The 12,546-nt window shown below is 40.4% G+C and overlaps 1 protein-coding gene and 1 pseudogene across 6 annotated transcripts in view; both read right to left on the bottom strand.

Moving 5' to 3' along the window:
• KLHL32 (kelch like family member 32) overlaps nucleotides 1-12,546 on the bottom strand; it is a 299,877-nt gene that overhangs the window by 70,562 nt on the left and 216,769 nt on the right. For 5 of the 6 annotated variants that reach the window (XM_090037127.1, XM_090037128.1, XM_090037125.1 and 2 more), the window contains one exon: nucleotides 309-524. In XM_090037127.1, the coding sequence (XP_089893253.1) occupies nucleotides 309-524 (216 nt within the window). Of the gene's footprint in view, nucleotides 1-308; nucleotides 525-12,546 lie in introns of those variants that run through there. The other variant, XM_090037131.1, reaches the window with a different exon arrangement.
• LOC149872948 (U2 spliceosomal RNA) lies at nucleotides 10,723-10,855 on the bottom strand (annotated as a pseudogene).

The following is a 12,546-nucleotide window of genomic DNA, read 5'->3' as shown; positions in this document are numbered from 1 at the left end:
TAGTTAAAGTGCCCCCACTGCCATTTTGAAGCACAGGATGCTGAATACATGAGACGCTGCAGGTGTTTTAATTAGAGTGGCTCCTGGAAACAGTTCTAATTAAAACACTCCTCCATCCCACCCCAGAGCACGTGTAAATATGCCAAAAACAAGACTTTTTTTCAACCAGTTATTTGCCAGTGTTCCCAGTTTTTCCTCGACTCTTTGATCATTTTAGTCTCTCTAGAGCTCTCAAGGACACTGGAAAAACAAAGGATTCTACGGTTTATATGATATCACACATTTCATTAATTAACTGATTTCCTTACCTTCCAGATTTGCTCTTCACTTAGTGAAGTGAGTCGGTCGCTCTTCAGGACTTCTCGAAGGAGACAGTATGGCAGAGCCAGGACTTCCTCAGGGTGACTCTTCAACAACTCAGAGAGGTGTTTTACTAAGAAGTCAACAACTGCCTTCTCCAGCAATGTGAGATTAAAGAGGTCAGCAAGCTTATACAAGTCCAAGTAATTAAAGCTATTTAATTCCTAGAAGGGTAAAGCAAAGAAAATTTGTCTTAGAAAAAAAGCAAGCTGCAAACTAAAGGTAACAGAGAATCTCAAGACATTAAATGTAACATCCAACCTGGGCACCATACCCTGGGGCTAAAGTATGTGAAAAATGCATAAGAATTAGTTGCATGTATAAATCAGGCAAATATGAGTGATACAGGTTTCAGTACTAGTTTGTATGGTAATTGCCTGGTTTATGCATGCAGTTGCAAAAACTGTAAAACATTGCAGCTGTATGTGGAACTGATAAAACCACCAATGTGACATACATACTATATTACAAAAGCAGAATTCAATAGGTGTTTTTTTAAACAAAAATTCTGATAAATGCTTTGTTACAGAACAGCTGCTTTCCAATTACAGTATTTACTATTAATTAGTTCATCTGTCTTACTTTCATGAACAGAAATTCAAGTTTCAATGAAGTTTCATCAAATACCTCTGTATTCTACAGTGAAATAATTTTGTAATTTATAGACAGATCATCAGTTACTTAAAACACATCTCTCTTCACCACCTGCAGCAACAGTAGCCAGTATTCCCCTTCCTGATATTCTAGAAGCAGAAAATCCACAACAGCTATGATAACTCAGGGAGGAAAGTCCTTGCTATCCACCAGATAAAGGTTCATATCTCCAGCTTGGCAGTCCTTCTTCCAGTTCCAATATCAGTTGGCAGCTGACTCATTTAGATCTCACAGTTTTCCGGGTAGAGGTTATGACTCCACCCATTTTAGGAAAGAGTTGAGTACATGTGGGAAACAAAGTTGTTCATAAGTTTTTCTCTGTTTTTTGCTCTTGGCTCCCAAATCATTTTCTTCTTTTTTTTCCTTCTCCTGAATTTATTTCTCAGTTTACTGCACAGCTCCTTTAATGGACTGTTCCCTGTTACTAGACCCTCCCCATTCCAACTCCATGTGTGAAAACTACAAGAACTCTTGTCAGTTTCACTTTGCTGCTTAGTTAGCATGGGAAGCAGAGCAGGAAAGAGAAACAGACTAAATTACATCAATTTCACTTCACTGCTCTGCTGGATGGACTGGCAGAGCCAAGTGAAACTGACAAGAAATCCTGTAAATGTCAATTTGCTGCTCTGCTGGCACATGGAACAGAGGAGCAGGGAAGTAGGAAAGGAAGAAAAGATATGCCATAATGTTCTGTAGGCCACCTCAGGCATGTGTAGATACTACGGTTGTCCCTATGACTGTCGTGCAGTGGAACTGGCCACAAGTGTATGCAGGTATGATTGTGTTTGTGTGGGAAAGGGTACATAGTTCAAGCACCTATTACGTGTGTTTAGAGGATGCCAAAATATATTACTCCAGGGCAACTGAGCTAAATTTCTTCTATCCCTTCCTATTGCAACAAGATCCCCATTACATATCTTCCAAAGAAGGACTCCATCAAGGACAAATTGTATCCCTATTTATTTAAGCTATAACTTTTAGCACAGAAATTTTACATTTTTTTCCAAAGAAAGTAGGTTATATCAGAAGTAGATATAAACAGTAATAGCCAAAAACCTTAGGATGCCTGTTAAATCTTACAGTGTCCCCACCTCTATATACTAAGACAAATGTAGGGAGAATTAATCCCTTCTGCTAAAGAAGGTCAGGTTAGAGGCCTGGAACCTATGCTCAAGGGTGCATATGGCTGCAGACCACAGAGGGTACTATAGTCTCTACTTTTGTCTATTCTGTGAGCCTGCCATTGCTATGCAATCAAGGCAACAATGCAAGTTCTATATGTCACAGCAAACTTCACAGCATTTCACCATTAACACCCTTGTTTTAATGGACACTGTTACAGAGTAAGGGTACTCAAACTCCAGCCCATGGACCCATGAAATTGGCCTGCAGGGTTCCTTCATGAGTTGGAAAACATGGCAGCCAGGAACAGTGGAAGCTCCATGTGGTCAGCTCCAGCCTCAGCCCTCCTCCCCCAGCACATTTAGATCAGGGCCACTCTGCTCCCCACACTGCCACCCACAAATATCCAAATTGTGGCCAAGCTGAGCTGCTCCCCACCATCCCGCATATCTGGATTAAAACCATTTTATACCACTCTCCCACTCCATTTCATCCAGATGGAGACTACCCTGTCCCCCCATGCCCACCCCTCCTCCATTGCCAGATCAGGACCAGGCTATTCCCCCATAGTTCGGTTTAGGGCGGCTCTGCCTGCCCCCACCCCTCTTGCTCCCCCTACTCTGGATAGACAGATCCAAGTCAGGCTGCACTACTCTGGATCTGAGCCCATGGAGAGACTTGGCACTGCCCATCAGGCCCGTGGAATAAAAAGAGGTACCACTGTTATAGAGCATCGTGTTCTGAGCTATGGGAACAGATTCTTTCATGACTGAATCTGTCATTCAGTGGTAAATTTTAGGGACCTCAGGTTAAATATATTGAGCCCTTCATTGTGACAAAGGGATCAGTAAAGCTAACTGCACTTTTGTCATACATTAGGAGGTACGTGACAAACAGGTACAGGGAAGTGCTACTTCCCCTCTATGCGGCGCTGGTCAGGCCACAGTTGGAGTACTGTGTCCAGTTCTGGGCACCATACTTCAAGAGGGATGTGGACAAGAGGGTTCAGAGGAGGGCATGCCTATGGTTAGGGGCCTGCAGGCAAAGCCCTACAAAGAAAGATTGAGGGACCCAGATTTTTTCTGCCTCTGCAAGAGAAGGCTGAGAGGTGATCTTGTGGTCACCTACAAATTCATCAGGGTGAGGCAGCAAGGAATAGGAGATGCTCTGTTTACCAGGGCACACCTTGGAGTAACTAGGAACAACAACCACAAACTGACAGAGACCAGGTTTAGGTTAGACATCAGGAAGAATTTCTTTACAGTAAAGGTTGCCAGAATCTGAAATGGGCTTCCAAGGGAGGAGGTGCCTCCCCTACCTTGGGGGTCTTTAAGAGAAGGCTAGACATGCACCTGGCTAGGGTCATCTAACCCCAGCTCTCTTTCCTGCCCATGGCAAGGTGTTGGACCCAATGATCTACTGAGGTCCCTTCCAACCCAAACATCTATGAATCTTTTGCAGTGGCTGGCTTTCATTTATTTTACTGGAGGTCATGAAAAGATGACCATGTGTCTTGAAGATCATAATAATAAAACTATCATAAGCCCTGATTAATCATAAAATAATGTCAGTAGAAAGATGCCTGCTTATTTTGGTAAGCATTAGGATAGGTCCTGGTGGAGAAGCTGAAGGAGAACCTGGTGGCCATTAAACATAATTCATTCATTAATTCATTCACTTGATTTGTATGCCACCCCCCTCAACAAATGCTCAGGACATCTTATAATAAGAAAATAGAATTACTTATAAAACAGAAGAGCAATAAGAACACCACAGCTTAAAAAGGAACTAGAACATCATCATACAACATAGATCCCCTAAGCAATAACTCAGCCTAGCTTTGTGTGCTAAAGTCCTGTCCAAAGGAAGATTCTTACAGTGCCTCCAAAAGCCGTCCAGGTTCAGGCTCTGTCAAGTCTTGAAAAGGAGGGAGTCCAGAAAGGAGGGGTGATGGCTGAGAATGACCTCTCATATGTTTTTGGCAGGCAAACTTGTAATATTAATGGCATTCCCAGGAGATAGCTCTTAGCTAATCTTAGGAATTGTGACAGGGTACAGGAGAGGAAACAGACTGTTATGTACACAAAGCCCAGAATACTTAGGGCCTTATAGGTCCAAAACAATACCTCTAATTGAGCCCAGAAAGCTGCTTGGAGCCTCTAACAATTAATGCTGTTCAGAAAATATTGGGATTTTTTTTCCCCTCGCTGCAGAAGTTTTAGATTTTTGCCAAACCACCCCTTTAAAAATGGGCGTTTTCGGTGGGAGAGAAGGATCCCAAAATTTTCAGTAGCAATTTAGTTTTGTGGGAAAATCTGACATTCTATCACAGTGGCATGTTACATGGGGTAAAGAAAAGGATCTGAATAGAAAATTTTAAACCAGGCCTGGGTATGAATAATCTTTTAAGATACAGAATAACTTAAAGATAAACAACTTGTAGCTACTGATGTATATTTTTTTATTAATTTTTAACCATTAGGCTTCAGCTGAATACTGACACTTCCATTAACTAGGTCAGCTTAACACAGACTATGAATCAAGGGCTTTTCAGAGGCCAGATGGTTTAGATTGCTATAAGTATATGTTTTTAAATACTCAAATGTGCCTTTAATCAGAGATACTCACTTGTAACTCCAGAAGGTCAGAGCTGGCCTTTAGCTTTCAGTCTCATAGCCACAGAAGTCAGTTTATCAGCTTTCTCAAATGAAAGTCATCCAGTTGTCATATCAATGCTCAAATCAAAATTATACCGTATTGCACATTACTATCCAGCTGATGATGCTACAGGGCAAAAATGTCATGCTGAGATTCTGAGATGTATATTACTGATCAGATAATCCACCTCCCAATCAGTGATAAGGGTTTCAGAAATACCCAACCATGACAGAGCATAGAAGCCAGCTGTCACAGATGCTTTTTACTTTTTAGTACCAGAAAAAAAATAGCAAAACAGAATCATATTCAGAGGCAGGAGACTAGCCTGACTACATTTTCAAATTTAATTTGTAACTGAATGAAACCTTCAGATTAACAAATCAATGAAATGGCACCCTTTGAAATAGCCTACTCATTCAAAGTGCGTGGGACAAAGCATAAACTAATTTTGAACGAGTAGTTAGATAAGTCTGATAATCTATGGGAGATGGTCCTCTCAAACCATACTCTAAAGCCATTTTTGTTTGGTATTTAACAAATAATAGAAATCAGCAACATAAGTTGTTATACATTTTATATAAAATGTTAATTTTAATGGAATAGTAAAAAATAAACAAAGAACACAGAGCACACAAGAAGAACTAAAGGAGAAAGGTAAGGGAAAAATATGATTCTATGATTTATAATCTGATACATGTTACCCTGCTGAGCCACACTGGAGCAAGGAGTATGTATTTCTTAGAAATGAATTATGGTATAAATGGTTCTAATATAGTAAATATGAAACCAATTAAATAACTTGTTCAAATTATCAGTCACTGTCTACTGCCAAAACAAACTGCTGTATTTAATCCTATGCATTCAGCTCACTGTAAATTAATAAAGTGGTTTCTTTAAAACTTTACTCTTTCCAGCTGTGAATGAATCCATCACTCTACGCTATTGGTCTTCTATTTTATTAATATCAAATTTTTGGGTGCCAAAGAAATTTAATAAGATTACATTTGAAATCTTAGTTTAGGAGACAGAGGCATACAAGGCAATCAGTTTTCAGACAAATAACTCCAAACAGGAAGACAACATTAAATGTTTACAGTAGCCTATGTGCCACTGACTGCATTTGAATACAGAGATCTAGTAGAATATCAAACAGGGAAAAGAACATTTATAAATATTTTATTTAAATTGCTTTCAAATCCACTTTTATTTCATTTGTACTTGTAAGAATAATAGTACTGCACAAGCCACAGAAAAGAATATAAGTAATAGATTGATAAATTAGAGTTAATCATAACCATGTACACAGTAGGCTACAATATACCTCTATTCCTGTGCTCTGTGTTATAAATAGCAGGAAAAGCACAAGGAGAACTAAGGGGATAGACTGCATTTCTTTATGACCTTATTTGAAAGATAAACTCCTTGGGGAAATACAATTTATTCAGATTACCAAGACCCTGCTGTGCAAATCTACAGTCTGGTAGCCCACTACAGAGATCAAAAAATATTTACTTTATTCTGTTGGGTATAAAAGCTTTTAATGAATGCATAATTAAGACAGAAAAGTGTGTACAGCTTTAGAAATTCCATTGCTGTGAGAAGCCATTAATATCGAGGCATCATACCCAGTTGTGACTCCACCTGCTTCCCATTTGGATTACAACACTGGTATATATTAAGGCATTATAAAACTACCCCTGCTGGTGCCACAAAGAAGAACTGTACTGTGTCATTATTTCCCCTTCGCTGAAAGAAAAGGGACTCAGTGACCAAAAGCACTGGTTTTCTAAGAGTGTAAGGCTTTTGGGGTGGGGACTTAATCATGATGTGTCCCTAATTTTCATAAACTATCACCAGATCTCCAGCACAAATGAATTAAGAGACAGTTTATACCTACATGTTCTTGTGCAGAAACTGGCCTTTAGTTTAACTAGCTCCTTTGCCCCTCCAGTGTTTTCCCCTAAAAATATTTATACTTGGTCAACGATGTCCCCTTAGTTAGCTTTTGTTTTGATAAGCTCAACAAATCAAGCTTTCTAATCACCTCTTGAAAAAGGTGACTCTCCGCTGTGCTAATTATCTTCATATTCTATTTCTGCATCTCATCCAATTTGAACGAATTTTTCCAGAACATGGATTACCAGAACCATACATATGAATCCATCTGAGCTCTCACCAATGTCTTGTACAACAACATTAATACCTCCCTGCCTCTCTCAAAACCTCTCCTTTGGCCCATAGATTGTATGACCTTTTTTCATAATGGGATCACATTAATAGCTCATAGTCATCTTTTGGTCAAATAAGTATCTGGACTTTCTGGAGAATTCTGTTCCTGTACTGAGACCCAGCAGCAGCCCCTCATGTCTGTCAGGCAGGGCAGAATGAAGATGTTGCAAGTGCAGGCGAGCAATTGCAAGGGTCAGTTAAAAATGTAAAAGATCTGCTGAATGTGCAAAACAATCTAAAAATAATTTCTAATCTTTTACGCTTCAGTTTTTCAGTCCAGAACTGAGCAAAGGTACTATCATATTTACCCAAATCCAAGATGGCTTTGAAATATAGACAAATTTGTTACAACTAGTTGGACCTGCACTTCACTAAGGAAGATTAATTTGATTTTTTAAATTTTGTATAAACTTTTATTGTAACCATCATCATCTTCACCTTATGGTTTATGCATCATTGCCTGTTCCAACTTCAAACCATCATTTTCACCTTCTTTCTTCTCTGTGCAGAAAGTAGTGGTAGCCCTGGCCCTTTGCCCAATTCCCACCCCCGCCCCATGCTTTAAACAGTTGTCCTGTGTGTGTCAGGGAAAATGCCCGTTATGACTTCACTCTACACAACCAGTGACAACATGAATAATAAAGTAATAATAAAAATAATAAATGATGATTTCTAAAAATAATAAATGATGATCTCTTTCTTAGAGTATACACAGGCTTTACATTTCTAGTGGGAGAGATGCTACTTTTCTCAGGGACTGGGGATTTTAAGTAGTGGTGAAAGGCCCTCTGCATCTTCCCCAGACTGGGGTGACCCTGGTCTGGGGAACGTATGGGGAGCAGAAGCTGCTTAACAACTCCCAGGGACCAGAAGAAGAAGAGCAGCAGCTGCTCCCTCTTTACCAGCCTGGGGTTACCCCGGTCTGGGGATGCTGGGAGCAGGGGAGAGTGGTTGGCTGCAGGCTGCAACTCCTGTACACTCTCTCTCTCACTAGGATTTCTGGCACTGCAAATTTCTAGTCCTAGAAATGAATACCTCTCCACAGCCTTAGTGTAAAATATCTTGTGCTCAACACATAGTAGCTCAATATTGGATCTCATTTTGACAAACAAAGAATTATTGATTTTTAAAAAGTAGTTTTACGTGATCATGATCTGTTTACATTTATCTTATATAAATGGAATATGACATCAACAAATAACTATTACTTCTTGAACATTAAAGGGGCCATATTTCCCAAGCTTGAACCAACTGTTAGCACAACATACTGGGAACACAAATTTAACCTGGTAAGTGTTAATGAAAGCTTGGAATAGCTTATGAGTTATGCTACTGGATGCCTAAATTAGCCACAATTTAAGAAACATGAAATAGTTACAGTGGGTCAAAATCTTATGGTTAAAAGGAGATACAGATATATCAATTAAATATAATACATAAGTGCATATATAAGGGTTGAATAAAGGGAAAGTAATTGCAAATGAACATAAATTTCAAGTTATAAGCCAATTGGTAAGCATAGATTGGAAAAGTATACATAGTGTTCCAGAAGAGAAAGGAATCTTCAATCAATTTTTTTCCTAATCTTTATTTTTAACAAAGTAGGGGCATTCTATGTGATACAGACACTGGGACCAAATGTGTATTGTCTAAAAAAAATAGGAAACTGTGAGGCAGCATCTGCTAAAATTAATATTTTCAAATACAGAGACCTGACTAACTTACCCCCAAGAGTTTTAAAGAAATTAGATGAGGAGATCTCTGATTCACTAACATCAATATTTAACCAGCCATGAAAAACTGGGGAAACTGTAAAGGATTGGAGGACTGTTCACGTTGTTCCAATATGTAAGAAAGGTAAACTACAGTTTGCTTAGCCTGACATTGATCTGGATACAATATTGAAACAGTTAAGTCAAGATCCTATCAACAAGTAATTAAAGACTAAAAATATAATTAATACCAATCAGATAGGTCTTATCAAACATGTCTGTTTGTCCTTTTGACAGGAGTACAAATCAGGTATATAAAGGCAATTGTGTTGATAAAGTATGGTTAGATTTCTCCATGGCATCTGACTTAGTACCCCATGACATTTTGATTAAAAAGCTTGCATTAGGGGGAATTAACTGGGTACATATTACATAGATTAAAAACTGGCTCAATGACAGATCTCAAAGTGTAGTTATTAATGTGGTGATATCAAGGATCAAAGTTATATCCATTGGGTTTCTTGAGAGATTGATTCTTGGTCCAATGCTTTTTCATATTTTTACCAAGTTAGACAGTGCTGTAAAAGATTTGCTGCTAGAGTTTGCAGAGGATGCAAACACTCATGGGGTAGCCAATAATAAAGGTGGCAAGTTACCATTACAGAATGATCTGGGACTCTTCATTTAATGATTACAACCCAGACCATATATTTTAATACATAAAAATGTAACATAGCATAAAACATAAATGCAGATGTCAGTGGCTCTGAGGAGGACTTAGGCATCATTTGCAAAAGAGTGCCTTGAGATGTTATGAACCTCCATTGTAGAGGTTTTTAAGACCAGGTTAGACAAATACCATGTTTACTCAAATACAAGACAAGGCTTATCCCCCCAGTTGGCATGGGAGAGAAAGGCCTCCTCCTTTACAACTGCATACAAGGAAGTCTCACTAAATACACCTCTATCATTAAACAGCTGCCAAAAGCAGCATGTGCTCTGCAATGGAAACCAACTATGAAGTTGATTAACTGCAGCCAACACTGAGAATGACTGCACATGGCCCACACTGAGCATGAAAACACATGGCCTACACTGGGCAAACATACTGATTTAAAAAAAAAAACTTGTGCCTCAGGCCAAATTAAAAAAATCAGTTCTGAATTCTATCAACTAAGCAGAGCTCAATCATTCAAATCTGTGTGATGCCACCACTGGCAAGTATCCTGCCTCCCAGACTCATCAGCCTGGGGCTTCAGATACTCCCAAATCCATGACAGGAATCCTATGTGCAAGCCCTAAGCCCAGAGGCCTTAGAGTTCAGATGTCCCCTAGTCTCACTAATTTTTCATGTTCCAGGCCAAATCAGCCAAATCAATACCAAATCCATGAATCACTCAAGAACCATATGTGGCCTTACTACCAGCAAATATCTTCCACCCCCACCTGGGGCTTCAGATGTTTCCAAATCATTTGGTGGGCATCCTAGGTGCAAGCGCAAGCCTGAAGACTTGGGGTTCAGATGTCACGGAGTTTTGCTTGCCCTCAGCCATATGGCCACAGGTGCAAGCTAGGGAGGAATCTCCCAGTTCCATAAAGTGGGCATAAAGCCAAGATCTTCCTGCTGGAAATGAAGGTGGGAGGTTAACTATACATCACCTCTGCCTGGGTACTGCCCCATGCCAGAAAAACGGTTTTCCCCTGTCCCAGGAAAAAAACACTTTAGTAGTCAAGGTATTTCCCCATAAAGATGGGTCCTGACCACAAGAACATGTTAGTGCTGTGTTTCCCAACCAGTGTGTCATGGCACAAAAGTGTGGCATCATAAATGAACAGGTGTGCCACAAAGTTTTGCCATAGCAATGAGCTCCAACAGGTATGACAATGGAGAATGCCTTAATAGGTGTACTACAAGAAATTTTTATTAATCTAAGTGTGCCTTGGGTTGGAAAAGGTTGGGAAACTGTTTATATTTGTTTGTTTTTTTGTTTATTGCACTGCTCCTGGAAGCACTGTAATACCAGGCCGATGCATGGAGTGGATGGAGCAAGCTCCAGTTCCACCTCCCAACACCAAAAATCTGCTCAACATAGACCTCCCATGGAGAACATTTTAGGGACAACCACCCAGGCAAACCTAGGGAGCCCATTTTTATTTTTATTTTTTTTGGACCAGTCCTGGAAGCACTAGTATACCAGGTTAATGCATGGAGTGGATGGAGCATGCTCCGGTTCCACCACCCAACACCAAAAAGAATCTGCTCAATATAGACCTCCTGTAGAGGACATATCAGCGGGGCAAAAGCCCCACATGAGCGGAATGCAGGGAGAGGATGCATGGCCTGCCCAGCAATCTTTCTTTTTTTTTTTTTTTTTATGCACCGGTCCTGGAAGCACTGCAATACCAGGTCAATGCATGGAGTAGACGGAGCACACTCCAGTTCCACCAACCAATACCAAAAAAGAATTTGCTTAACATGTGCAGAATGCAGGGAGAGGCTGCAGGGCCTGCCCACCTACGTGGCACCCTTCCCAGGTAACTAGCATTATCAAGACCCATCTGAATAAAGCATTTTTAATGCCCATCAATAGCAGCTCCCCTCCTCCCATGACTCTTTTTCAAGTCATGATAAGCAACTACATTGCCTACCTTTCCACTTCCTGTTCACTTGCACAGCTGAGCTGCACCTTTTCCCCCAATTCCAATGATTCCTGTTTCTTTACCAGTTTTAAATGCCAAGCAACCATCACCAAACAGGGTCCCAAACAGTTCCCCCAGAAGTCCTCTGTTGCCCCAGTCTGGTGCATATGATTAGTGTGGCCCCACCCTCCTTGAAATGAAGCCAAACCAGGTTGCCCTGTGCCTTATCTGCATACAAATTTTTGGAGCATCCCAGGACTCGTGACAAGAGCACCTTGTCAGTTCTAGTCACAGTTTGCATAGTTTTTACAATCTATAAAGAAGTGCAGAAGTGCTGCTCAAAAGTGTGTTTATGGAGCACTTATGCTAAAACTTGCAGCAGTTTTAAAAAAATGGTAACATGAATCAATTCTGGATGAAGTGTATGAGCATGATATACAAATTGCTACAGTCATGTTGAATTTCAAGGTTATTGTTTTTGTTTTCAGATTTGTTTCTTACTTCTTTGTGCTCAGGGAGAGCAGGGTCTGATTCTAAGAAAAAGGGGAAGGGGCTGCCACAGGAAATAGTTAGGCAGAAGCAGAAAGCAAAGGAGCTACATGACCCCCAGAGGTTTATTTTCCCTGCTGTAGCAGTGGGAGGGAGACAAATATAAGGCAAACCTCCAATCATTAGATTCTACACCTGGACAATTCTAACACATTTATACATTTTCCATATGTACATTCTAAGTTGTCTTATAATCAGGGTCATCTTCTATTCGGGTAAATACAGTATGTCAGGAATGTCAGGGGTCTGCTACAGACCCCCACACCAAGAGGAAGAACTAGATTTGGAACTCCTGAGGGAGCTCTCGGAGAACATAAAGACTAGAGAAGCGGTAGTCATGGGGGACCTGAACTACCCTGACATCTGCTGGGAGATGCAGACAGCAAATTCCCACCATTCACACAGGTTCCTATCCTGTGTACAGGACCTCCACCTGATGCAGGAGGTACATGATCCCACTAGGAGGAAAGCCTTACAGGACCTGGTATTGGCAATGGGGGATGACATAATAGGGCACGTACAGATCAGTGGTCACCTGGGGGACAGTGACCACCAAATAACAGAATTCACCATAAGGCGCAGAGTGGGAAAGGTAACTAGTAGGGTGGAAGTGCTAGACTTT

Source organism: Crocodylus siamensis, chromosome 1 (assembly GCF_052110815.1).
Source record: "Crocodylus siamensis isolate JL-2025a chromosome 1, ASM5211081v1, whole genome shotgun sequence".
NCBI classification, from domain to species: domain Eukaryota; kingdom Metazoa; phylum Chordata; order Crocodylia; family Crocodylidae; genus Crocodylus; species Crocodylus siamensis.
This window is presented reverse-complemented; position numbering and strand designations above follow the sequence as displayed.